This window comes from Gigantopelta aegis, chromosome 3, assembly GCF_016097555.1.
Source record: "Gigantopelta aegis isolate Gae_Host chromosome 3, Gae_host_genome, whole genome shotgun sequence".
Classification (NCBI taxonomy): domain Eukaryota; kingdom Metazoa; phylum Mollusca; class Gastropoda; order Neomphalida; family Peltospiridae; genus Gigantopelta; species Gigantopelta aegis.
Window position 1 is genome coordinate 45,620,362 of NC_054701.1, and position 27,722 is coordinate 45,648,083.

The 27,722-nt window shown below is 37.4% G+C and overlaps 1 protein-coding gene across 1 annotated transcript; it reads left to right on the plus strand.

Annotated features, from left to right (window-relative positions):
* Positions 1–428: 428 nt before the first annotated feature.
* LOC121368668 (sodium- and chloride-dependent GABA transporter ine-like) lies at positions 429–27,649 on the plus strand. Its single transcript, XM_041493407.1, is given in 11 exon segments — positions 429–543; positions 4,042–4,176; positions 7,264–7,588; positions 15,160–15,284; positions 15,835–15,853; positions 16,141–16,159; positions 16,851–16,902; positions 16,905–16,990; positions 24,293–24,392; positions 25,919–26,019; positions 27,021–27,649. Coding segments are annotated over 11 exon segments (1,272 nt in total). The 3' UTR covers positions 27,216–27,649.
* Positions 27,650–27,722: the final 73 nt, after the last annotated feature.

Genomic DNA, 27,722 nt, shown 5'->3' on the forward strand with positions numbered 1-27,722 from the left:
AAAGTTGATTTATAGTCAACTGTGAAGCACACATTCATTAACAGTACAGACGGTAAAACAAGAAACAACAACAAATATTTTAAAGACTATATATGTGGCAACCTGTACTCAGCGGCCACCTGTCTTAAGCGGCCACTTTTATCTACTCCCATGTGTGACCGCCTAAGACAGGCTTGACTGTATATGTTTATATATAAATCCTTCAAAAGCAGCAGAAAACACGTCAGGATAGCGCTACGTTCATGCTTGACTTGTCACGTTCATAATCATGCGTGAGTTGTCGCTATACGAGTTTTGTTTACAATAATATATCGCAGCCCTTTGAACACGGGAAGAACTGGTGGGCTGTTTCACGACCATGGGAGTTTATTTTCACTAGTTTCGTACATAACTAGGTTCGTACATCAGTTGCATCACAAAACGCGAACATGGAACGGGCACATTGGTCCAAGAAATTAGAATTTTTGTTGGCAACTATCGGATACGCTGTAGGGTTGGGGAATGTATGGCGGTTCCCCTATCTATGTTTTAGAAGCGGCGGAGGTTGGTATATTTAACATTATGCCTGTATTATATAACCGGGTTATATAATATAGCTTGTATTGTAGTCTGACTTAGCGTAGGAGTGCATTATGTTCAGAGTTGAGGGGAGTTCCCCCATGCCTGTGATTTTATTTGATGGGAGGGTCACTCAGGGTGTTGTTAAATATACTTATTTTAAAATCTTATCTTAACATTAATTCTAGCTTTACTTTCTTCCTTCATTTATATAGCAGGTCCGTTCTCAGTGACGGGGTAGTTATTACTGTGATGTTTATTGCTGTGCCGTAAATGTCAAAATGTTAAAAAATGAACCGTAGATGTTTACCTTGGTGAACTAAGTGACGGGGCTACTATTTTTTTGGCCTTATACTTTATGTAAATAAAGATAAAAATTTGTCTTATGCCTCCTCCCCCCCCCCCCCACTAGAGATTATACCCCCTCTCACTTCAGATATTTTTTTCCTACACACGTAATATAGTCCACTGTTGCCCCCCTCCCCCAAAATATTTTCTTATCACAACGATTCAGCACTTTTTGTTTTATTCAGTTATTTAAATGAATCAATTAAAGCTAATTGAAAGAGGACAAAATATTTATTATAATATATATTATATACTGTAAATAATATTAATCAAATATATTCATATATACCTCCCACCCACCCCAAAGAAACAATATATTTAGTGAAATATAGGTAATAAGAAAAAAATAGTATTGGTAAGTTAATTGATTAGGTGCCAAGTTTAAAAACTGAAAGAGGAAAAAATATATTTGTTTTATTTTATTAAATTTATTAAAGTCTGTTTTGTTTAACGCCACCACTAGAGCACATTGAAAGCTATTGGATGTCAAACATTTGGTAATTTTTAACATATAGTTTAAGAGAAGAAACTCGCTACATTTTTTCATTAATAGGTCAGGTCAGGTCATAGGGTTTTACGTGCACATTCAGAACAAGCTGTTGTAGCGCACGCCTGTCGTGGGCACAAAAGCCGGCCTTGGCCGGCTCCTCCGTCCATGACAGGAAAGTTGTGGGGAGGGGAGAGGAGGGACCGCCTGCACTGGCAGGTGCAAGGGAGCATCAGCAGCCCGATCAAATCGGTAGCAGGCGGGTGGGGGTTGTGGTGGTGCTATGGAATTTGAATGGAGCAGTTAAATGCCAAAGAGAAAAGGGTGCGCAATTTTGATTGAGGGAATTTGGCGCAATTTTGAATGGTCGGTCGAAAGGTAAATGGCCGAGCTAATATAGGTTTTGTTATTAGTGAATCGAGAGTAGCTCGTTAATTTTTGACCTCTACGATGCTGTGGTGTCTTTTCATTAATAAAAAGCAAAGGGTCTTTTATATGCACCATCCCACAGACAAGATAACACACGCCACACCCTTTTATATACCAGACGTGTTGCACTGGCTGGAATGAGAAATTTATAGCCCAATGGGCTCAGGCACAGTGGAGCAGGGTGGGCTGTTGGGCTGTCCTCGCCCCCCCCCCCCCCCCCCCCCCCCAATTCTGAATAAAACATATTACTGGTAGTAAATCTTAAGGCAGAGATGAATTTTACTTGTAGAATGCAGGAATTGCATTTCAGGACATCTAGTTTTCATAATTTTACCACGGGAACATACCCCGAACCCCCCTGGAAACTTTGCTTTGCGCCGTCAATCTCAGTCAGCAGCACCCCCCCCCCCCCCCCCCCCCCCCAATGTTTACTTGCTTCCACCATGCCTGAGGCTCATAGACAAAGATCGATCCCAGACCTACTGCGCATCAGGGAAGCCCGTTACTTTACCACCAGGCTACATCCCGCCCCTGAATTAAATGTTGCAAATGGGTTATCCAAAACTAGGTAACTCATTCCCTTTTTGCATAACCTGTTATGTCAATGTAAATGATGTCTTAAATTTAATTCGCAATAAAAAATACAGGTTATGCAGAATTAGATTTGCGTGAAAGACACACAAACAAAATTACCTATTTGCAGTTTTCAAAGGCCTGTACTGTTCAAAATATTGCTATATCAAAGATACATAATGGAAGCTGTCCGCCAAAATTATTTATTAATGTTTGTTTGAATAGGGGGACACAAGCAGTGTGCGACAAATGTTTGAGAAAGCCATTAGCCCTCAGTGAAGCTTTGACTAGTGCTTAATGTACTGCAGTAATACAGCTGATGATTGCCACTAGCCCAGACCACAAATACACTAGCCAGGACCAATAGGGCTCGAACTTATTGACGGCACTGACTGCAATTGCCGTCGTTGAGATATAAATTATCGTGGGTAGAGACCATCACCGATGACACTTTTCTGCTTTCGGTGAAGCTCCTCAACAATGGACAAACATTGGTGTACATTGTCTGTCAATATTTAACATTTGCACATTTGAAATATGTCAATATAAAGCAAAGACATAGAATCATGTTTGTCACTTTTTTTTTTTAAATTGCCATAGGCAGGCTAACAATAGCCGTCGGTGGGACGTTTCACCTATGGCAATTTTTTGTTTAAAATTGCCGTGGGAGACAAATTCTTAAGTTCGAACCCTGGGCCAAGGTCTAGTGGATTTGTCGAACCCTAACACAAGCCATATTTTTATCTTTCTTTATATATAGAGTAGGAAAACAACCTGTACATTTTTGTTCTCAAATTAGGGGGTCTGTGCACCCCCTCCCCCGGTGCTTACAGGCCTGATAGTGCATATAAAAGACTCTTTGCTATTCATTTAAAAACATAGCAAGTTTTCTCTGTAAAATTTTGGATATAATGTTCAAAGTGGACATCTTGAAAATATAAAACAAAAATAACTTGTTGCAAATTGTTCTAGGTTCACCTAAATTTTGGCTTAAATTTACTGGACTAATATGTCAGAGTTATCAAATGTTTGACATCCAATAGCCGATGATTAATAAATTGCGCGCTAGTGGTGTCATTAAACCAAACAAACTTTAACTTCAATATTTGTATTTGAAAATGATTAGTTTAAACAATATTTATTCCATTTGCTGGTGGGATTGGTCGACAGGCTACAAGCCTATATTAGGACCTTTCCCTACAAACTGACAAGATGACAGACAAAGTACAATTAATAACTAACAATAATAATAATAATAATAAAACATAATAGTAGATGAATAACATAAAAGTGAGCTACAGAAAGGAAAGATACGTACATAGAAATAATACAGGTAGAGAAATGTAACAGTGCTAATAAGTTTCAAAACGTTTAGTGCTTACAGTAAAGTCATGAACGGATTTAAAAATGTCTATATTTTCCTGATTAGTTAAGTGTAGATCGCCAAATAATAAAATGTTATAGTTAACATGTAGATATTTCTGTAGATGGGTATTTCGATGCACCCTGAACGGACGGCAATGACACAAGAAATGTTCGGTATCTTCCACATGATGCCCACAAACACATTTTGGATTATCCAAGATATGACGCTTAAATTTATGACCATTTAGGTTACTGTTACCCATTCTTGAAAATGATTGCAGGTGCTTTCCTCATTCCTTTCTTCATAATGCTGGTGCTGTGTGGGATTCCACTGGTCTACATGGAGATGGCCATTGGTCAGTACACGCGACAGGGACCTGTTGGGGCTCTGTCCAAGCTCTGTCCCTTCTTCAAAGGTTTGTCGTGATGATAGTCGTTTTGTGATAATAATCGTTTATTTTTTGTACCATTTATTAGAGCTGTAACGATACGGCAATACAGTATTGCATCGCGATACGAGAGCTATGATATGATACATCGATTCAGAACAGCTGTATCGCGATACAATACGATACATTCATGTTTTAATGTTTGGTAAAAAAAGTTGAAACAGAAATTTACAAACTTACAAAAATGCACAATAGAGCAATGGAAACGTAATTTCATTTTATTGTCAGATGACAATAAAACTATCCTGTAATACACAGGGGCGGATTATGCTTTAGGTAAGGTGGTTTCCGAAACAATAAGTAAATGTTTATAATTTGAAATTATAAATTTTACTTGGACATCAACTTAGATCTACGTGGTGGGTTGGGGTTTTTTTTTTAGCCTGGGAGGGGGTCTGTGCAACTGGGAAACCCCTCATAATCCGCCCCATAATCAGCTTGTGTCATGTTATCCCGAGTACTCTGACTGTAAGAGAGCTAGACGGACATTTGGACATAAACATGCTGTCATTACTCATTAATGAGAGCGTATTTATGTTCAAATGTCCGTCTAGCTCTCTTACAGTCAGAGTACTCGGGCTAGTGTCATGTCTTAAATTTTTATTAAGGTTATCATGTTTCTAAAACTGGAACTAAATAGTTTAATTATCGATGATTGATATGAAAAGTTAAGTATCGTATCACGACCCAAGTATCAGGATACGTATGGTATCACGACCTCCCGTATCCTTACAGCTCTACCAGGTGTCCATGTATGGTCCAATGATGTTGTTGTGGCCATTCTAATCGGGGTGATTCTATAAATTGTTGTACAGGACATTCAGTGATGGTTTTTGGTTGTGTAATGTAGACAGGACACGAACTGTTGAATTGCATTTGATCTTGTGAAGAACAAGAACTTGACATGTTGAGTGTCGTTAAGTGACATTAGGTAAAAACGAGAAAAAGTCTGGTTATTTATGTGTATTTGAAAAGTCTTCCTTATCTGAATTTCTACAACAAGATTGATATATGTATCAAGTGCATTTTATTTTATGTATTTATTTATTATAGTTAATAAGTAAGATAGTTTTAGTCTGTAATAGAGGACCATGTCAAGTCAGGTCATAGGGTTTTACGTGAACATTCAGAACAAGCTGATGATATAGTGCATGCCTGTCATGGGCGCAGGTGCCGGCCTCCGATATTTATAGTGCAAAGAGTTCAACTTAATTGACTCTTAACAGATTATGAATTAATTGACATTTTTAATAGATTATGAATTAATTGACATTTTTAATAGATTATTTTATATCTGTCAACAAATTTGGTAATAACAAAAATGTGTTATTTAACATGTTTTTATTTACAATTTGTACAAGAAATGTTTTTGTCAGTAAGTATAAAAAATAGCAATATTTGCCCATAGTGAAGAATGTCGTTTGATCATGGAGTTTAAAATTATATTTTCTTCATTAGTTTATCCTATTAAACTCTATCTTTGATTGTTCTTTTGTTAACACTATAAAATTATACCAAACATTAATGATTGTTTGTGGGTTGTGTCAATTAAGTTATGCCCACCAACAGTCGTGTCGACTGAATAAATAGACTGCAGTAATTTTAAGTTCAAATTATCTTACGGTGATGTCATGTGAAGACCAAGGTTAATACTTAAAGGTAGTTGACCTGAATGCAACAGCACAGATTACGTGTCTTGAAACGTGTATGTTCCTCTCAGATACTATGCAGGTTGTACTATACCAAATAAAATCCCATGGACGACAATGTTAACTAACATATGTAACCAAAATATTATGTGCACCATACGAATCAAAGTATGATCTATAAATGTATATATGAATACTACAACCCCTCTCCCTTAGCTGAAGAAAGTTGAACCTTTCATGGCTTATTTTCAATATATACTCTTCAAAAAAAGTAGGGGAACTCTAATAAGAATTTACAATTTCCAAAATTGTAAGGTATATTAGCTGTGAGGAATGGTTACAAGATAATAGTGAATTAATTGGGCAAACAGTACAACTGGTAGTTCAGTTATTACTGTAGGTTTTATGACCACCAAAGATCTTGAAGGACGATTGGGGTCAGAAGTGAAATTTGAAAGTTGACGTTTTTTTATCAGTAAATCGCAAATTCAAACAATAAAAATTACTAAAAACAAAACAATAACAACTGTATGATCAACAGAATGAAAAAGATTGACAGAAATAATGTTCCACAGTGATTAATGGACCTTCCTGGAAATTTTCAAAATCGAGAATAACACTCCAAGCACGTGCACGGGGCAACTGCTTGATGCATGTGCAAACTATGGAATGTGTTTCGGTGTGTTGATAAACAGACCTGAACATTCTTTACTAGGATGTCTGTGGTCAAAACGTATGTTCGGTCTAATAGTTGATATTAACATTAATATTTCAGGTTCCCCTACTTTTTTAAAGAGTATATTAAAGGGATGATTTTACAACACCCATTTATTTTCACACAAAATTATAGGCTGAGGCTTGTTCTGAATGTGCACTTTAAACAATCAGTCCAGTCCAATAGTACCAGTACATGTACAGTACTTAGTTTTACAAGTACCACGGTAACCAATCAATTCGTACCATAGTCATTTCGTACCCAATTTTACTATTTCGTACCCAAGTCATTTCGTACCATGGTCATTTCATACCATGGTTATTTGGTCATTTCGTACCATGGTTATTTCGTACCTCAGTAATTTAATTATAATGATTATTTATCCAACAGCAATAAGGCAGTCATAGGCAGAGAATCTGTCGACAGTGGGCTAAGGACGTAGGCTTATATATAAGATGGTGTGTGTGTGTCATATCATATGAAATAATCACCAATGCCATGGGTTACTTGTCAGTTAGTCTTAAAAATAAACTATCACCGTCATGTGACAATATACATATGTTCAGAAAAGTTTCCTCTCTCAATATCTGTGTGGTCCTTAACCATATGTTCGACGTCATATAACCGTAAATAAAAATGTGTTGAGTGCGTCGTTAAATAAAACATTTCCTTCTTCTTTCTGTTGTCCAGGTGCTGGGCTTGCTACAGTTGTCATATCGTTTCTGTTCGGCACATACTACATCGTCATCATCACGTGGTCTTTCTTCTACCTCTTCAACACCTTCCAAGCAGAGTTGCCGTGGACAACGTGTTGTGTTGACTGGAGTTCCACTTTGTGTTGCGATGGCATCACCAATATGTCTGTAACTAATGGCAGTGGACCAATGATGTACATGGCCAGGAATATCTCCCACACAGAGCACAACACCACCACCACTGTTACCACGGTGATGGGTCAAGTTGCAGACGTCTCCTGTCCAAATCACGTGAGGTCACCAACAGAAGATTTTTATTTGTAAGATGTAAAATAGAGAGGTAAAACTAAAAAAATTAATTAGTACATTTACGGTATTACACTTACAGCCTTACAGGTTGCGTTACATTATCATTTGTGGTTAGTGTACCCAAGTACCAAAGACAAATTTATATAAATCTTATAAATTAATATTAAGTTTTTACTATAATGAGGAACGGTGGCGTGGTACTTATTTAAAATCATTATAATGATGCAATAAACATTGTATTTTCATTAATCATAAGTAAAACCTCATTAGGGACATCGTGTGAAATATACCGGAATTATACCTATTTCCGTGAGTAACTTTATGTCAATGTCAAACACATTTTTTAATTGTACAAAAATAATTTCTTGAAGTGTACCCTTATAACCAACATTTTACCGCACAAACATACAAAATTAACTGACACAAGTATGTTTATACAGCTAATTGGTCTTTTCGTTGTTTTGCTGTGACATGTGATTTTAACATGCATGTGTATCGCTGTCAACTCGGGAGTCTGGCAGTTCAGATTCGTCATAGTTGCATTATGTAATCCAGTGGGAAGACATTTTACAATTCAGAGGTGTTATTAGAACTAAATTGGATAGTTTTTTTTTTTTTTATATGGCAACACTGAATGTCAATACACAGCCTGTTGAATTAGCGGCAACACGTTTCGTAGCCATTACGATGACAACAAACATTATAATAACACGTCATTTTATAAACTCCATGTGCTTTTTTAACAATATAAATAGGCTATCCCACAATTCTCACTTCGGCAAAGGTTAAACAGTCGGGACAATTCGGCCTGTTACATTCTCGGAAACCGAAAGTAGTCGACATTTTCCGAATGAGAAAAAAGGCAGAGTTACTTCCCTTCTGTTATTTTGACAAAAGAGGATCGATTTTTTTTTTATGCTTACAAAAATGTAATTTAACAGGAGAAACTGTCTCCCGCACAGGTGAAAGGAGATTTGATCAAATACCGGGGGACTGGAATGAAATGATGATTATGATGATAATATGATAAATATGATAAATATGATAATGAACAGATACATAGCTAGGATTTTTTGTGTGGGGGTAGATGAATTCTTGGAATGAATGAGCATGGAATGCACAAGACATTAGGGGGTCAGGGGGCATACCCCCAGGAAAGTTTTCAGTCTAGAGGCTCTGAAATACCACTTTGCAGCCATTTAGGGAGGTTACATACTTAAAACGTTAATCTCAATAACCAGTATTTTTTTGAGGGGAAACTGCAGCCCCCTGCTAGCTAATTCCCTGATGATGATGATGATGATGATGATTTTGTTCTTATTTCAATTGAGTTACTTTTTTTTAGCATTGATAGTAGCATCAACAGTATCAAACTGTGTTTTTATGTTACGTTGATTAAATTGGAACTAAATAGGCAAGGCATGTGTATTTACACCTAAAATCATTGTTTGATTACTGGTAGTAGCTATTAGGTATCAGCGCAGGATTTAGCTCAGTCGGTTGAGTTCTTGCTTGAGGGGCTTGCATTGCAGGTTCAAACCACCTCAGTGGATCTGTTCAGCTGATTGTATTTTTTCTCGTTACAACCAGTGCACCACAATTGGACAAAGGCCGTGGTATGTGCTTTTCTGTCTGTGGGAGTGTGCATATAAAAGATCCCTTGCTGCATTAGGAAAAATGTAGCAGGTTTCCTCTGATGACTACGAGTCAGAATTATCAAATGTTTGACATCCAATAGCTGATGATTAATTAATCAATGTGCTCCAGTGGTATTGCTAAACAAAACACAAACAAACTATTAGGTATCAGATACATTGTCCAGGTAACACTTGGTGTAGAATGTCAGAGAATATATCCCTGGGAATTTGGCTGTAAAATGCACTACATGAAAGAAAAACAGCAATTATAAATTAGAAATAAATAAAACCAGCGATCATAGACCCTGGAGTATTTAAAATGTTGTTGGTGTTCACTACGCATACATTGGTAAGTGTAATGTTTGATTGACAGCACTGCTTGATCTATCACTCACAGCACACCATGAATGAGGAGGAAGAAATGATTTAATGAGCAGGTTCAGAGCAGGCTGTTGTAGTGCACACCTGTATTTGGCACAAGTTCTAATGTGGGCCAGTTCCTTTGTCCAATACAGGAGGAGAGTTGGGAAGGGAAAAGGGGTGTTCTCAAACTGACAAGCACACAAGAGCAGAGGCAGCCTGATCCACAGACTAGAAGAGCACACAAGGGATTTTTGTTGAAGCGGAATTTGGAATGGGTCCCTTTAGGGAGTTAAGCCAAAGAAGAAACTGTGTGTGCTTGAATTTCTTAAAGTGATTTGGCACATAATTTGAAATGGTTTGATCTAATTGAAAATGTCAGAGTTAATTGATTTTTAATATTATTTGGATAAGAGCTGTATGAGCCTGGCCATTGCAAACTGGTTGAAACACTTTTGGGTTTTTACCATAGACAGGACAGTACACTCCAGGGTCTTTGGTGTATACTGTTGTAGAGACCTAATGGTAACTCAAGTCATTGGACATATGGAATAGACAAGCAGGGTGTAGTCAGATGGTAATTCAAGTCGGTGTTTCTTGTGATCTTTCTGTGAGCGAGTTCTAGGCAGGACATCTGGAATAGACAAGCAGGGTGTAGTCAGATGGTAACTCAAGTCAGTGTTTCTTGTGATCTTTCAGCAAGTGAGTTCTAGGCAGGACATCTGGAATAGACAAGCAGGGTGTAGTCAGATGGTAACTCAAGTCAGTGTTTCTTGTGATCTTTCTGTGAGCGAGTTCTAGGCAGGACATCTGGAATAGACAAGCAGGGTGTAGTCAGATGGTAACTCAAGTCAATGTTTCTTGTGATCTTTCAGCAAGTGAGTTCTAGGCAGGACATCTGGAATAGACAAGCAGGGTGTAGTCAGATGGTAACTCAAGTCGGTGTTTCTTGTGATCTTTCTGTGAGCGAGTTCTAGGCAGGACATCTGGAATAGACAAGCAGGGTGTAGTCAGATGGTAACTCAAGTAAATGTTTCTTGTGATCTTTCAGCAAGTGAGTTCTAGGCAGGACATCTGGAATAGACAAGCAGGGTGTAGTCAGATGGTAACTCAAGTCAGTGTTTCTTGTGATCTTTCTGTGAGCGAGTTCTAGGCAGGACATCTGGAATAGACAAGCAGGGTGTAGTCAGATGGTAACTCAAGTCAGTGTTTCTTGTGATCTTTCTGTGAGCGAGTTCTAGGCAGGACATCTGGAATAGACAAGCAGGGTGTAGTCAGATGGTAACTCAAGTCAGTGTTTCTTGTGATCTTTCTGTGAGCGAGTTCTAGGCAGGACATCTGGAATAGAGAAGCAGGGTGTAGTCAGATGGTAACTCAAGTCAGTGTTTCTTGTGATCTTTCAGCAAGTGAGTTCTAGGTAGGACATCAGGAATAGAGGAACAAGGTGTGTGTGATCAAATGGAAGCTGGCGCTCATTCTTCTCCTGTGTTGGATCATCGTATATTTCTGTATATGAAAAGGACCCAAGTCAACAGGGAAGGTGAGATTCTCAGGGACAGATCCATGATTTATCTTTTTTTGGAGGGTTGCAACTACAAAAGGGTAGTTGCCAGGATATGAATTTCTAATAAATGTAGAGTAAAAAGCCTTTAAAACTACATTCCCTCGAATATTTTTATTATTTAAGAAAATCCAATTACGTTTGGTGCATATATGACGCCGCACTCCGCAGAGGAAGAGGGTACTGTGTTCGATTTACGTCATATTTTTCAAGACTATATGTTATTTTTATTCATTATTTAGACCTAAAAAGGTGTTTTTTGGAAATGAGCGGTCAGTCTAGGATCGATCCCAATCGGCGGGTATACAAAAAGACCATGGTATGTGATATCCTGTCTGTGGGATGGTACATATAAACGATCCCTTGCTAAAACAAATTGTAGCGGGTTTCCAAGGCGCATGTGCAGGGATTTCAGCAGGGTTGGGGTTATAGACTGTTGAGCGAAGTTTATATGGGGCCATGCTCCCCCCAAAAATACATTTCAAATTTTTTTAAGCTTGGGCAAGTAATGGTTTCGACCTCCAATACCCTCCCCCTGCACATGCACCCGATTCCTCTCTAAGATTATATGTAAAAATTACCAAATGTTAGACATCCAACAGCAGATGGAAGGAAGGATAGGATATGTTTTATTTAACGACGCACTCAACACATTTTATTTACGGTTGTATGGGGTCGGATGATTATTAAATCAATATGCTTTATCTTTGATGTCGTTAAACAACCACCACCACCCACCCCCCACCCCCCCAACTCCCAACTTTACCTTTTCCAAACAAAATAATATTTATTTGAATTTGTCGATTTTAACACGTAAAATGAAGAAGTGAAAACGTTCATTGTCTACTTTAGTATATTTTATTTAAAAAATATATACATGATTAATGTGTTACTAGTATACAAACTAAACTTTGAAAGTTCTATTGGAAAAACAAACTAAAGATATTACTTTCGAACTAGGAAATCACAGTTAATTAATGGAAAGTGCGATGCACAGTTATTTTATTGTATAACTTGCCTACAGTAATGTTGAATAGTAACAGTTACACCGAGTAACATGTTTGTTATTTTTATGAAAGCTAATGCAATACCATCCTAGTACTTTATTTTTCACAAAAACTGACAACAAATGCAACGATTAGTGGCAATCTGTTAAGTGAGACAGAAGTCACGTGTTTGTATTACCTTTGGGGCAGTGGATGTCCTAAAAAGTCGAGAGGGTGACATTTGTCCAGACAGTTGTTAATCTGTATTGTGTTATAATTAAGAAAAAGAACGGGACCAAAATTTGTGATAACTGAAGCAGGTTTTGACACTGGATTATTCTTGTATTTCACCATCATCGCCAATTTAATTAGTTTTGACATTGCTGACGACAACAGCAAAGGAGGGTGGGAGGTAAAATTCACAATGAATATTTACCAAACAATCATCACTTTTAATGTTGGTAATTCGGTATTAAGACCACCCCATTATTAAGACAAATTTTAATAAGCCCCACCGATGGTCACAAAAGCAGAGTTTTACTGTATTTTTTTGTTTGTTTGTTGTTTTGTTTTTTGTTCAAGTTTTACATTGTTTCCATTAGTTTTTAAATGTTGTTTCTTAACCTAGTTTCTTTTCCAAGATGTGATGAATTAAATGGACACATATATACCCAACAAATATAATTAGTAGCTACTAGATCTTAGGTACCAGTAATTGTTTGTTAGTGTCATATTATTTCAGCACATTTTGATCATATATGACTTCTAAACCTTGTTTCAAGGGGCGGGGTTTAGCTCAGTCGGTTGAGTGCTCGCTTGAGGTGCTTGCATTGCTGGATCGAAGCACCTTGGTGGATCCATTCAGCTGATTGTTTTTTTTTCTCATTTCAACCAGTGCGCTGCAACTGGACAAAGGCCATGGCATGTGTTTTCCTGTCTGTGGGAAAGTGCATACAAAAGATCCCTTGCTGAATTAGAAAAAAATGTAGTAGGTTTCCACTGATGACTACGAGTCAAAATTACCAAATGTTTGACATCCAATAGCCGATGATTAATTAATTAATGAATGTGATCAAATGGTGTCGTTAAACAAAACAAACTATTTAACTAAAGAAAGAAAGAAATGTTTTATTTAACGACGCACTCAACACATTTTATGTACGGTTATATGGCGTCAGACATATGGTTAAGGACCACACAGATTTTGAGAGGAAACCCGCTGTCACCACTACGTGGGCTACTCTTTCCAATTAGCAGCAAGGGATCTTTTATTTGTGCTTCCCACAGGCAGAATAGTACAAACCATGGCCTTTGTTGAGCCAGTTATGGATCACTGGTCGGTGCAAGTGGTTTACACCTATCTATTGAGCCTTGCGGAAACACTCACTCAGGGTTTGGAGTCGGTATCTGGATTAAAAATCCCATGCCTCGACGGGGATCTGAACCCAGTACCTACCAGCCTGTAGACCGATGGCCTAACCACGACGCCACCGAGGCCAGTCTATTTAATTATTTCTAAACCTTGTTTCAGTCAAACCTGACCCATACTACATGCAAACATCATGCACTCAATTGTGTTTTGTGCATTTATGAAGACTACGAAAATGCATTCAGCATTGAGTTGTTACACATTGGTTCATAGTGGTACTTATCATTGTTGTTTAAATCAAGTTTAAGAACATGTCATAATGTTGAGACCTTAGCTACAATAGAACAAATAAGAGGGGGGTGGGGGAGGCGGGGTATTTACCATATTTAAAAAAAAAGTTGAAAACATCTTGTGGCTCTTAATGTTTGTCGTGTGTATTTTATCAGTTCCTAACAGAACTTTAATCTTAAATACTTTCTTTTGTACTTCTTTGGCTTGCACATACATGTATATTTTATACTGATGTATGTTTCTTGTATCTGCTACAATAGGGGCAGGACGTAGCCCAGTGGTAAAGCGCTCGCTCGATGCACGGTTGGTCTGGGATCGATCTCCGTCGGTGGTGGGTCCATTGGGCCATTTCTCATTCCAGCCAGTGCACCACGACTGGTATATCAAAGGCTGTGGTATGTACTACCGTCTGTGGGATGGTGCATATAAAAGATCCCTTGCTGCTAATCGAAAAGACCATGAAGTGGCGACAGCGGGTTTTCTTTCTCAATATCTGTGTGGTCCTTAACCATATAATTGTAAATAAAATGTGTTGAGTGCGTCGTCAAATAAAACATTTCCTTCCTTCCTGTTACAAGACTTGTGCCACAAATGTATCATAGTTAAACAATTAAGTGAGAGTCATTACAAGAACTAAATTCTATTTGTACTTTAAAGTTAAAAAAACCCCAACGGTTATCAAATAAAATAAAAATTCATCATCAGACTGTATTTATGTGTATGTTACAAGTAATAAATTGGCAACATATGCATGTGTATTGACATTTTACTTCACTAATAATTTCTTTAACATTTTGTACATACCAGTAGTACCTACCAGTTAGCAATGAATATATTGATGGCGTGGATAAACCGACCCACTACTTTCACTTATTTAAGACTAGCGTTGTTCCCTATTACAATGTATTTATGAGCTATAATTATAATTATTAATATTTGTATCTTACATGTGAATTGTTCTGGAAAGCCTCAAGTAAATAATAAATGTGTAAAAGAGAGAGAGAGACAGAGACAGAGAGAGATATTGAGAGAGATATTGAGACAGAGAGAGAGGGAGAGGGAGGGAGGGACGGAGAAAGAAAAAGAGGGAGACAGGTTGCCACAGTATAATCTGACTAGTTGAGGAAATGTACTTGGGCAGTTGGGGGTGGGTGGAGAGGGTGCATGGCTTATTTATAGTTTGATTTATCAAGATATGAAGGTGAAAAAGTAGGTACCTTTTAACCAGATTGCCATAAAGGATATAGGCAGAAAAAAATCTGTTATTATTATTTTTTTAAATCTATATTCAACGAATTAGGCTAATATTAAGCAGTTCTTATGTATACATATACTTAGTACTGATTATTCAAGCCAAATGTGTTTCTACTCTTTTCAGAGATGTTCTTTCGCTAGCAGCAGTTTATGCTTTTACGTGTCTCCTGGCAGGCTTTGCGATATTTTCTATCCTTGGCAACCTTGCTTACACGCAGGGCAAGGATGTGGAAGATGTCATATCAGAAGGTGGGTTGCAGATCAGAGATTAAAATCAGCTTGTGTGAAATCTGTTATTTATTTGAGAAGTTTGAATGTGATTAATATATTTAACTACGTGTAGTCTGCATACAGCAGCATCGTTTGAGGTGCTTGTGTCACAGGATCGAACCACCTTGATGGATTCCATTCAGCTGATTGGGGTTTTTCTCGTTTCAACCAGTGCACCACAACTGGAAAAAGGTCGTGGTATCAGCTTTCCTGTCTATGGGAAAGTGCATGTAAAAGATCCCTTGCTGCATTAGGAAAAATGTAGCGGGTTTACTCTGATGACTACCAAGTCAGAATTACGAAATGTTTGACATTCAATAGTCGATGATTAGTTAATCAATGTGCTCCCGTGGTGTCGTTAAACAACACAAACTTGAACATTCAGCAGCATTTAAAAAAAATATATATATATATATATATATATTTGTAAGTGGGCTGGACGGAGCTCAGGTAATGTCTCTCATGGTCTGTATAATAATATATCATTCATACTTACTGTGTAATATTACTAAGCATTTATCTTTGTAAGTGGGCGGGACGGAGCTCAGGTAATGTCTCTCATGGTCTGTATAATGGTCTGTATAATAATATATCATTCATACTTACTGTGTAATATTACTAAGCATTTATCTTTGTAAGTGGACGGGACGGAGCTCAGGTAATGTCACTCATGGTCTGTATAATAATATATCGTTCATACTTACTGTGTAATATTACTAAGCATTTATCTTTGTAAGTGGGCGGGACGTAGCTCAGGTAATGTCACTCATGGTCTGTATAATAATATATCATTCATACTTACTGTGTAATATTACTAAGCATTTATCTTTGTAAGTGGGCAGGACGGAGCTCAGGTAATGTCTCTCATGGTCTGTATAATAATATAACAATTCCCGTTGGTTGGCCCATTGGGCTATTTCTCGTTCCAGCCAGTGCTCCATAACTGGTGTAACAAAGGCTGTGGTATGTACTATCCTGTCTGTGGGATGGTACATATAAAATATCCCTTGCTGCTAATTGAAAAGAGTAGCTCATGAAGTAGCGACAGCGGGTTTCCTCTCACATTATCTGTGTGGTCCTCAACCATAAGTCTGACACCATATAACTGTAAATAAAATGTGTTGAGTGTGTCGTTAAATAAAACATTTCCTTCCTTTATCTTTGTAATATCAGCTAGCATTTATCTTTGTAATATCAGTTAGCATTTATCCTTGTAATATCAGTTAGCATTTATCCGTGTAATATCAGTTAGCATTTATCCGTGTAATATCACTCATAGCTGGGTAATATCACTCATAGCTGGGTAATATCACTCTTAGCATTTATTTTAGTAATATCATCTTATGTATTATTTATCTGTGTTAGAATTTGCTAACATTTATCTAGGTATTATCTCTTATGGTATTTAATAATATCATCTTAGCTGGATATTGCTCTTAACATAATTTATTTGGTAATACAGCATTTGCTAGATATTATTGCTTTTAGTATTTATCTGGGTTATGTCATGACTGAAAAGTATTAGTGTATTTTTTATTTCTTTAGTTTGCATCAGTAGAAGTGATTGTCACAACAATCAGCGACCATTTTAGACCACAAATAAAAAATACCCCAAAAGAAAAGAATTCCTCGTCCTTGTTGTCTGTGTTGTGTCGTTTCTCTGTGGACTTCCCAACATTACACAGGTAGGTTTTATGCTTGTACGTTTTACACAGGTAGGCTTTACATTGGTATGTTTTACACAGGTAGGTTTTACATTGGTAGGTTTTACACAGGTAGGTTTACATTGGTAGGTTTTACACAGGTAGGTTTTATGCTTGTATGTTTTATGCTTGTATGTTTTACACAGGTAGGTTTTACATTGGTATGTTTTACACAGGTAGGTTTTATGCTTGTATGTTTTACACAGGTAGGTTTTATGCTTGTATGTTTTACACAGGTAGGTTTTACATTGGTATGTTTTACACAGTTAGGTTTTATGCTTGTATGTTTTACACAGGTAGGTTTTATGCTTGTATATTTTACACAGGTAGGTGTTACATTGGTATGTTTTACACAGGTAGGTTTTATGCTTGTATGTTTTACACAGGTAGGTTTTGTGCTTGTATATTTTACACAGGTAGGTGTTACATTGGTATGTTTTACACAGGTAAGTTTTATGCTTGTATGTTTTACACTGGTATGTTTTATACAGATAGGATTTACACAGGTGTGTGTTACATTGGTATGTTTCACACAGATTTGTTTTACACAGGTATGTTTTAGGCATGTATATTTTACACAGGTATGTTTTACGTTGGTATGTTTCATATTGGTGTGTTTCACATAGGTTTGTTTTACACAGGTATGTTTTACATTGGTATGTTTCACATAGGTTTGTTTTACGCAGGTATGTTTTACACAGGTAGGTTTTACATTGGTAGGTTTTACACAGGTAGGTTTTATGCTTGTATGTTTTACGCAGGTAGGTTTTATGCTTGTATGTTTTACACAGGTAGGTTTTACATTGGTATATTTTACACAGGTAGGTTGTATGCTTGTATGTTTTACACAGGTAGGGTTTATGCTTGTATGTTTTACACAGATAGGTTTTACATTGGTATGTTTTACACAGGTATGTTTTACATTGGTATGTTTTACACAGGTAGGTTTTATGCTTGTATGTTTTACACAGGTAGGTTTTATGCTTGTATATTTTACACAGGTAGGTGTTACATTGGTATGTTTTACGCAGGTAAGTTTTATGCTTGTATGTTTTACACAGGTAAGTTTTATGCTTGTATGTTTTACACTGGTATGTTTTATACAGACAGGATTTACACAGGTGTGTGTTACATTGGTATGTTTCACACAGATTTGTTTTACACAGGTATGTTTTAGGCATGTATGTTTTACACAGGTATGTTTTACATTGGTATGTTTCATATTGGTGTGTTTCACATAGGTTTGTTTTACACAGGTATGTTTTACATTGGTATGTTTCACATAGGTTTGTTTTACGCAGGTATGTTTTACATTGGTATGTTTCACATAGGTTTGTTTTAGGCATATATATTTTACACAGGTATATTTTACTTTGGTATGTTTCACATAGGTTTGTTTTACACAGGTATGTTTTACGCAGGTATGTTTTACACAGGTATGTTTTAGACATGTATGTTAAGTAATCAATAATGCATTACAAAATGACTAAGGGTAGAATTGGCTTTTCCAGCAGTTGTCATCATACCTGCATTGTAAAATAAAATTTAATCTATGCAATTTGATGATAATTTGTAAAGAAACTTTTTTATTTACACCGAAACGTTTAAAAAAAGAAGTTATTTGAGTTTAAAACTTACGCTAATAATACTGGCCTCGGTGGTGTCATGGTTAAGCCATCGTCCATAAGACTGGTAGGGTTCACAGTCTGGTACCGGCTCCCACCCAGAGCGAGTTTTAATGACTCAATGGGTAGGTGTAAGACCACTACACCCTCACCGGACAATTGCTTACTGGACAATTGCTCAACAATAAAGTGAGAAATAAGACAATTGCTCACCACAATTGCTGATTTTTTTTATCAATAAAATTTTATTTTAGGTTTATTAAACACCTTTAAATAAAATAACAAAATTAATTCTAAATCAGCTATATTTTAAACAAGTTCAGCATAGAAATGTCAATTAAACACCTTTAAATAAAATAACAAAATTAATTCTAAATCAGTTATATTTTAAACAAGTTCAGCACATCATTTCAGCATAGAAATGTCAATTAAACACCTTTAAATAAAATAACAAAATTAATTCTAAATCAACTATATTTTAAACAAGTTCAGCACATTAGTTCAGCATAGATATGTCAATTAAACACCTTTAAATAAAATAACAAAATTAATTCTAAATCAGCTATATTTTAAACAAGTTCAGCACATTAGTTCAGCATAGAAATGTCAGTATAAGAGTTCTTGAACAGCACATTATAGTTCAGCACAATCGAATATTGTGGGAGATATTCTGAAGGAAATCTCCCAGTCTCCTGTTTCCATCAGCAAAATCCTGACACAAATTCTGCAGTCTGCTTTGCATCTGCTGAGTGGACCTCTTCACCCTCTTCCTAGGTGGTTCACCTCGCTGATGTTGGAGGATGAGGGTGGAAACCAGTACCTGGTCTTTGCGTAGACTGTCGATAGCTGTCCACACAGAAGGGTGCTGATGGCCAACCATCATCTGGAATCCAATGTTCCATGACTCACAGTTGTTGATAGTTCTGGAACCATCTGCAAGGGTGGTGTCATGGATATTCCAGAGACCTGGTGGAAACATAGGCGCTATCGGACGAATACGCATCACAGCTTCACTTTCTCGCTGAGCTCGTCGGAATGTCCCACTCACATAGGTCTGGTCAAAATAATTCAACAGTTCCTCCAGATCCTGTAGACCTTCAGCCAGGATCTGAGCAGGTCTTGCTTTCGTGGTCAGGGCTTTCTCCTTCAGGGATGAGTGCACCTTGGCCACCTCAACAGCTGCCTCATCAGGATCAAGATCGTGGCTCCTATGGGAACACAAATCAGTCACATTAACATCAGTGGTAACTGCGCCTTTACAGCCAGAGAACCATTGTTGCACACATTGCCACCAAATCCAGTCCTTCTTAGCTATTTTCTTAACATACATAAATCCTTCAACACAAAGCTTGCTATGACCTCTGTCTTAATGATCTCCATAATTGCTAATAAAATCAATTTTCTTTATGAAAAAAAAAAAAAATGATGCGGATGCGGAACTATATTAACGTGCCCATATCCAACTTAGGTTCAGGCACGCCCACCCCAGACTTAGCCTCTGACTTCGTCAGTGACCAATTCAGGGGCAGGAGGCGGAGGATAAGTTTGAGGTGGGCGGAATTTGGAAAAATTTAGTAGAGTTGAGAATAACCATGTCCGGTTAAAATTAAGGCCAAACAGAAAATTTGACTGCTCATCCAAAGTTGAAGGTGATTGGAGCAATTTAGATGGACGGCCAAAAAAATAAAGGGTGCCAGACTGTTTACAAAAAAAAATAAACAAAGTTTTTGAAATGGCGGCCAAAAAAGTTTTAAAGTCTAAGTCCATATTCATGGAGGTGAAGGATGTTGGCAGGAGGGTTGGTAGGAAAGTTGTCTACGGCGATGTGATGAACTCCTGCAACATGTAGTTTGGAAGGTATTTTCTCCATTCCGCAAGATATTTCGCTACGTAGATTGAAGTCTTGCCAAAGAGAACCTTGATCATCCTATGGATAGTTGCACTGTCCATTTGTGCTGTGAGCAGGCCCTGTCTGTAGATTCCCTCTTGGCGGAAGATCATGATAATTCCAGGAGTCCTAGCATCATGCACCGTGTGGTGGAAGGTGAAGTCTCCTCCGACGATCTGTAGAGGTAGCGGTTTGAAGTACCTCTCCTTGAGGCCGGGCTGCAGCGCCGAAACGTCGCTGGTATCTGCCACCAAGTAACGTAGTTTGGCTGTCTGTAGAGACCAGTGTGTAGACTTGTCACACATTTCCTGTTGTGGTGGGGGAGGCCTGTCCCTTTCCTGTCTATCAGTTAGTGGAGTGGTGGCCTTCCGTTTTCCAACGGTCGCTTGACGGGCCGGCTTGACAGGTGGCTTCTTCTGTTTTGCAGAAGTTGCAGCTGGAGCTGTTGGAGTATCCTGTTCCGGGCTGGCTGGGGAGTCAACCACCACAATGTGTGGGACTGCAGCTGGCTTGGCAGGCTTGTCAGTAGAGCTGGCAGGCTTGTCGGGTCAGGTCGGATCGGAGGTAGCGATGCAGAAGGAGCCACCACCGGCAGTTGAGCTGCCAACTTTGGCTCCCCCTGAACCACCCCTGGTGCGCACGGCCTCTTTCTGGAACCGGTCCTCCTCCTCCTCTTCTTCGTATCGCCGTACACTAGGGTCACGGTTGCCTGTGACCCAGTGTACGCAACTTTATATTCCATCAGCTTGCCGTACGAAGTAAGGGTGCAACGATACGGTCAAAACCGTATTGCGATATATTGCGATATAAGAAACTGTATTGCATTATGTATTGCAATATAGTTGATATTATTTAAATTTTATATTTATGGGTTGGGTTTTTTAATGAAAACAGAAGGCATAACGTTTTAATGATCTTTATTAGTTTCAGCTGTCAGGCTAAATGTTTTAGGCCATATTTTTATTTTTTAACACAATACTAGTCTACTAGAACACCGGTGTGACGGTGTCAAACTATTCATAAATTGTCACATTTGGAAATCCTTACTATCGGGCTTTTATGGTAAGTCTTGCAGAGTAGTGATAAAAGGCTAAAAAGTAACTATTGTCCGAACCAAATTGTTAAAGGTAGGGTCAACTCAAACAAGGGCCTTATGTGTTGGAAAGATGCATACCCGGACCACCAACACATACTGACACTTTTGCAAATGAAAAACGCGTAATTTTAGAGTTAATAAAAAAACATAATTATTCCTGCTAACTGGGGGCAGCCATTTTGTTTCGTTTTTGTGACGTCCGGTGGGATAGCTTGTGGCGAAGTGACGTTAGCTCCTAACCATCTGCTGTATGTACAGTGTAAACAAAAGCAGTAATTTTCGACAAGGTGCTTCTCTTTGATCAACCTGACTTGTAAAACAGCATAAATGACATAATAATATAATAAACTATTTAACTAAATATATTTCAAGTTGCATTAACGGAACAAAATGGGGTTATAGTATTTTTCTCTGTTAAATAATCCAAAGGAAAAATATACACTATTAGGCCTATTAATATGCTACGTTAGAGCAAAAACGACAACCCACGATACCCAAGTGATAATTTTCTTTTCTTTGGGACTACGTAATTGGTCAATTCTGTGGTTTTAGATGGAAAAGTCTACTTAATCAATAGTTTTACAGAACTATTTACAGTAATAAACCATTACCATTTTAGGGGCGACAGGTAATATTCCACAATACCGGTATGTATTTTTGTGTCTAGACAGCGTCAATTACTTGGCTTGTCTGGTTACCAATCAAATACACACCTGCCAATCAGGAATCACAGGTAGAAGCAACTAACAGCATAGACCAATTAACTAAGAAAACACTCCGTGTAACATTTCAGTACGTAGGTTAATGCATGGACAAAACATTGTTAATTATTTCAACTTGTTGTGCAGCCACTTTGACAATGGTATTTTATTTTGTATTGAAAAATAATATATATAGTGCTGGATATACTTACTGCTGGCTTACTGGGATGTGTATTATTACAGAACATTGCAATGTATGACTATTTATCATCCCGCAAAAACCAGGTAGATTGTGTTTCTCTAGTTCTAAGGCTCATTCCTGATGTTACGCATTAAGTATTACATAACCACCAGCTCGCCAGAGGGCGTACTCACTGAGATGGTAACAAAATGTCTGTACAAAATGGCTGCACCCGATATATATAATAGCCGTCACATTTAACCGTTTTATTAATTAACTATACGATTATACTTGTTGATATTAAGCAATAATGTGCATTATATATCGTTGAATATGCATACCAGGCCAAATGCCTTAACTGTCCCTTCCTTTAACAACTAAAAAATTACTCTCCTACCTTTAATTACCGTTAGATTTTCTCCAAAGTTTGTCCAGACACAAATCGCAGAAAAAAACCCACTACAAATATACAGATTCCACACACGAAACTGCAACGATGTCGCCGATATCGTCTTTGCTGAGATTGCATAGGGAAAAATACATGCAGTTTTCTGCCGTCTGCCATGTTGCTTGTTTATGGAATACTCTTCAAGAGGGGTGAAAGCCTCCAAAGTATGTGACACAATTAATATGAAATCAATTACCGGTATCTCTAGTGGTATCATTAAATTTTTTTTAATAATAATAATAATAAAAAATAATAATAAATAATATGACGTCATCACGTTTTCTTTTATATCATAACTTGTTATGACGTTGTTAGATTAAGTCCTATTCTTTCACCCCTCTTGAAGAATATTCCATAAAAAGTCAAAATGGCAGCTGGCACAAAATTACATGCTTTTTGTCCTATGCGCTCTCAGCGAAGTCAATATAGGTGACATAGTTATCATCTGGTATGTGGAATATGTGTCATTGTAATGGTTTTTTCAAGATTTCTGTCTGGACAAACTTTGGAGGAAATCTAACGGCAATTAAAGGTAGGAGAGTAATTTTTCGTTGGTTGTTAACAATTTGGTTCGGACAATAATTACGTAAAAACAACACATAATTCTAAAAGTTTGATCTACCTAAACCAACAATAATGTTTGGTTAGTTATCCTAAACATATAATGTAATTAGTAATTAACACCTATACCTGAAACATGTTATATGCCTTTGATGTTCATAATCAGTCAGAAGTAACTGCCTCCTTAAACAAACAATTATAGGAACCTCAAAAACTTTAATTAAGTGAATTGTGTAATTAACACAACTTTGAAGTTGTGCCTTTAGAAATTCTATGTTTTATGTTCTTTTTTATTAACAAAAGAAAAAATATCAAAGGTGACCATGATTACCTAACTCCAGTGCTTTCTAAAACGTCTGTTATTTTTTATTAATAAAATAATAAATAAAATTTTATTAATAAAAAAACACATTAGGTGAGCAATTGTCCTATTGCTCACTTTATTAGTGAGCAATTGTCCAGTGAGCAATTGTCCGGTGAGGTATTGTCCGGTGAGCAATTGCCCTACATTCACTCTTCTCTCTCACTAACAATTAACAACTAACCCACTGTCCTGGATAGACAGCCCAGATAGCTGAGGTGTGTATACCCAAGACAGCGTGTTTGAATCTTAATTGGATATAAACACGAAAATAAGTTGAAATGAAATGAAGTTAATGAACTTAATAATATGTTTTTATATGAATTTTAACTTTATTGGTTCCTTGGTTTACTTTTGATGCAAACGGAGTTTAACTGTGGTTGGAAGATAATAATTACATCAAATACTTGCTCTTCTTTGCAGGGTGGAATCTGGTTTTTTCAACTCATTGACTATTACGTGGCTGCCTTATCTCTGATGGTGCTGGCTTTCTGTGAAGTTATTGCAATCACCTGGTTTTATGGTACAGTGCAATCCATTTTCATTCACTAACACCTTGAAGTTATTGCAATCACCTGCTTTTACAGTACAGTGAATACCACTTTCATTCATTAATACCAGACAGGTGTTGCCTGGTTTAAGTGAAATATACCAGAATTATACCCATTTCCGTGAGTAACTTTATGTCAAACACAGCATTTATTAAAAATACAAAAATAATCCCTTGAAGTGTACTCTTGTTACCAACATTTTACTGTACACACATACCAAACTACCAGGCTACCTGATTTACGTTTTGTTTATATAGCTAACCGGTCCTTTCGTTGTGTCGATTTGACATGTGATTTTGACATTGTGTGTATTGATGCATGCACCTGATGCAGTCACTGTCAACTCAGGCACTTGTTGCATTATGTAATCTAGTGGGGAGACGGTTTACAAGTCAGATATCGAAGCGTTATTAGGACGAAATTGGATAGTTTTATATATGGCCACGGTAGGTTGAATTTTTTTTATGTTTTGAAAATAAGGATTTCTCGGGAGAATTGTTTTCCAGGGCAGGGTTTCGGGAGACTTGATCAAATACTGGGAGTCTCCCGTGGAATCCGGGAGGGTTGACAGGTCTGAGTATAACTCATTTGTAGGATTATAACCAACAATTGAACAAAATATTGAAATAGTTATGAGCTAAATGTATAACAGATATTTATCTGTTTGTCACTGTTAGTAACTTTTTAAAATATCCATGTATATTTAATATTCTACTTAAAAACATTTGTAAGATGGTTTCTGATTGGACCTCTACTGGCAGGATCTGCGTGAGATATGACAGATAAAAAGATCCTATCATGAGTGGCCTTGGTGAGTTTCAGACAAAACAGTGGTATCTCCAGGGTTTGGTTATTTTTCTGGCATACCTAGCTACAGTTTTAAAAATATATTTAAAAAAAAGAAGGATCAATGCATTTGTATGATACAAAAAACAACAATGGTTTAATTTACAAAGCCTGTTTATATCTCTCACGCGTGTGACTACATACATTTACAATACTTAAACACCTTAATAAAATGCTTAATAAAAACAGGCTTCGTAAATGTATAGTTCCATCTGTAGAAAAGTAACTCCTTTTTGCTAATAAAAAAAAAAAACCTATGTAGGTTTCTTCTCCCAATCTAAACATGTTGATGTGTTATGAAATAAACATTCCTGTTAAAAAATACCCACAAAAATACCCATACAAATTAATTAATTTTTTTATTTATTAATTATTTTTTTTTGGGGGGGGGAGGTATGGTATGCAAAATTCTAGAGTATAAACTGAAATCTTTGCCTTTGGTATATTTCATGAAGGGGTCCTTGGATACTTAATTGTGCTTCACCAAATCTGCCCGAACTTCTATGTAAGAGTAACATTAAGGCTAGTCACAGTACTGCTATCTTCCCCACCCCCATCCTAAAAGGAAAAAAAATAGAAATTCTGTTTTTCCCTTAAAAATATTTGATATGTATGTCACTCATCTGAAATGTGTTGAATTTTATTAACACAGGTGCCAGAAGCCTAGGTAGGAACATTGAAGAAATGACGGGTACAAAACCACCATTTGTTTTCATCGTGTGCTGGTATGTTGTCTCACCAGTACTTATACTGGTTAGTATGACACTTGATTTTCCTAACATTCTCCTGCACTTCAGATACACTTAAAGATTGTATATTATTTCTTTTACATTCATCGGGGTATGAACAAACAAAAATCATCTGCAAACTGTCTGAATCGGCGAAGCCGTTCTCACATAAGTTTGCTGATGATTGTTTTGTTCATACCCTGATGAACGTAAAAAACATAACACACAATCAGTATAATTAAATTTAAAACATACTTACCCGTTACTAATGATAACATTGAAAGTTCATATTTTATTTTGAATTATTTTTTGTCCATAAACATAACGCTCAGTAAGACAAAGTAACAAATTGAATATAAAATGACATCACCAGATATGACATACCCTGACGACGTAATTTTTACATTCCTTGAGAAATGAACAAACTCTCATTGCCACGGCTGGACCAATGGGATGACGTTATATTGTAATGATTGTAACAGAAATATAATTGTATCAAAATAGAACATATCGAAATGACACATTTAAAATGCACATTTTATTTACAGTTATATGACATCAGACATATGGTTAAGGACCACACAGAGTTTGAGATGAAACCCGCTGTCGCCACTACATGGGCTACTCTTTCCGATTAGCAGCAAGGGATCTTTTATTTGCGCTTCCCACAGGCAGGATAGCACAAACCATGGCCTTTGTTAAACCAGTTATGGATCACTGGTCGGTGCAAGTGGTTTACACCTACCCATTGAGCCTTGCGGAGCACTCACTCGGGGTTTGGAGTCAGTATCTGGATTAAAAATCCCATGCCTCGACTGGGATCCGAACCCGGTACCTACCAGCCTGTAGACCGATGGCCTAACCATGATGCCACCGAGACCAGTGTGTATGCATTTAGATGATCACATATTACATGCCTTTTAGTTGCCAGTTGGTATACACATTTTAGTTGATACAGTATATTACTGGTATATGCGTTTAGTCTGAGAGAATAGTTACACCTGTTATTGTTATGTTTGTTGGTAGGGTATCTGGGTATTTAGTATGATCCAGTACAAGCCTCTGTCGATGGCGGGCTATGAATATCCGTCCTGGGCTCAAGACATTGGCTGGGTTATTGCTCTCATGTCCGTCATCTGCATACCGGCGGGCATGGTCCATGCAGTGATTCAGGCAAAAGGAAGCAACATTTGGAAGGTAAAGATCAACTGTGTTAACTAATGAATATTTTTTTCCCTTTTTTTCCGGAGCATTTTGGCTTTCATCTTCTTCTTTTTTCTTTTTTAAAAAGAAGAAAAGAAGTTTTCACAAAGTATGAATTAGATCTGAAGTGCTTATTACAAATAGTCTGTTGGAGTATGGTGTAGATATTCCAGCTTCTTAAAGATCAGTTCATGTAGCTTGGTCACAGAGAGCGCTCGCCTGAGATGTAATGGGTTCCACGATCAGTCACTCTCAGTATGGTGTAGATATTCCAGCTTCTTAAAGATCAGTTCATGAAGCTTGGTGACAGAGAGCGCTCGCCTGAGATGTAATGGGTTCCAGGATCAATCACTCTCAGTGGACTCTTGAAGGGCGGGACGTAGCCCAGTGGTAAAGTGTTTGTTTGATGCGTGGTCGGTTTAGGATCGATCCCCGTCAGTGGGACAATTGGGTTATTTCTCGCTCCAACCAGTGCACCACGACTGGTATATCAAAGGCCGTGGTATTTGTTATCCTGTCTGTGGG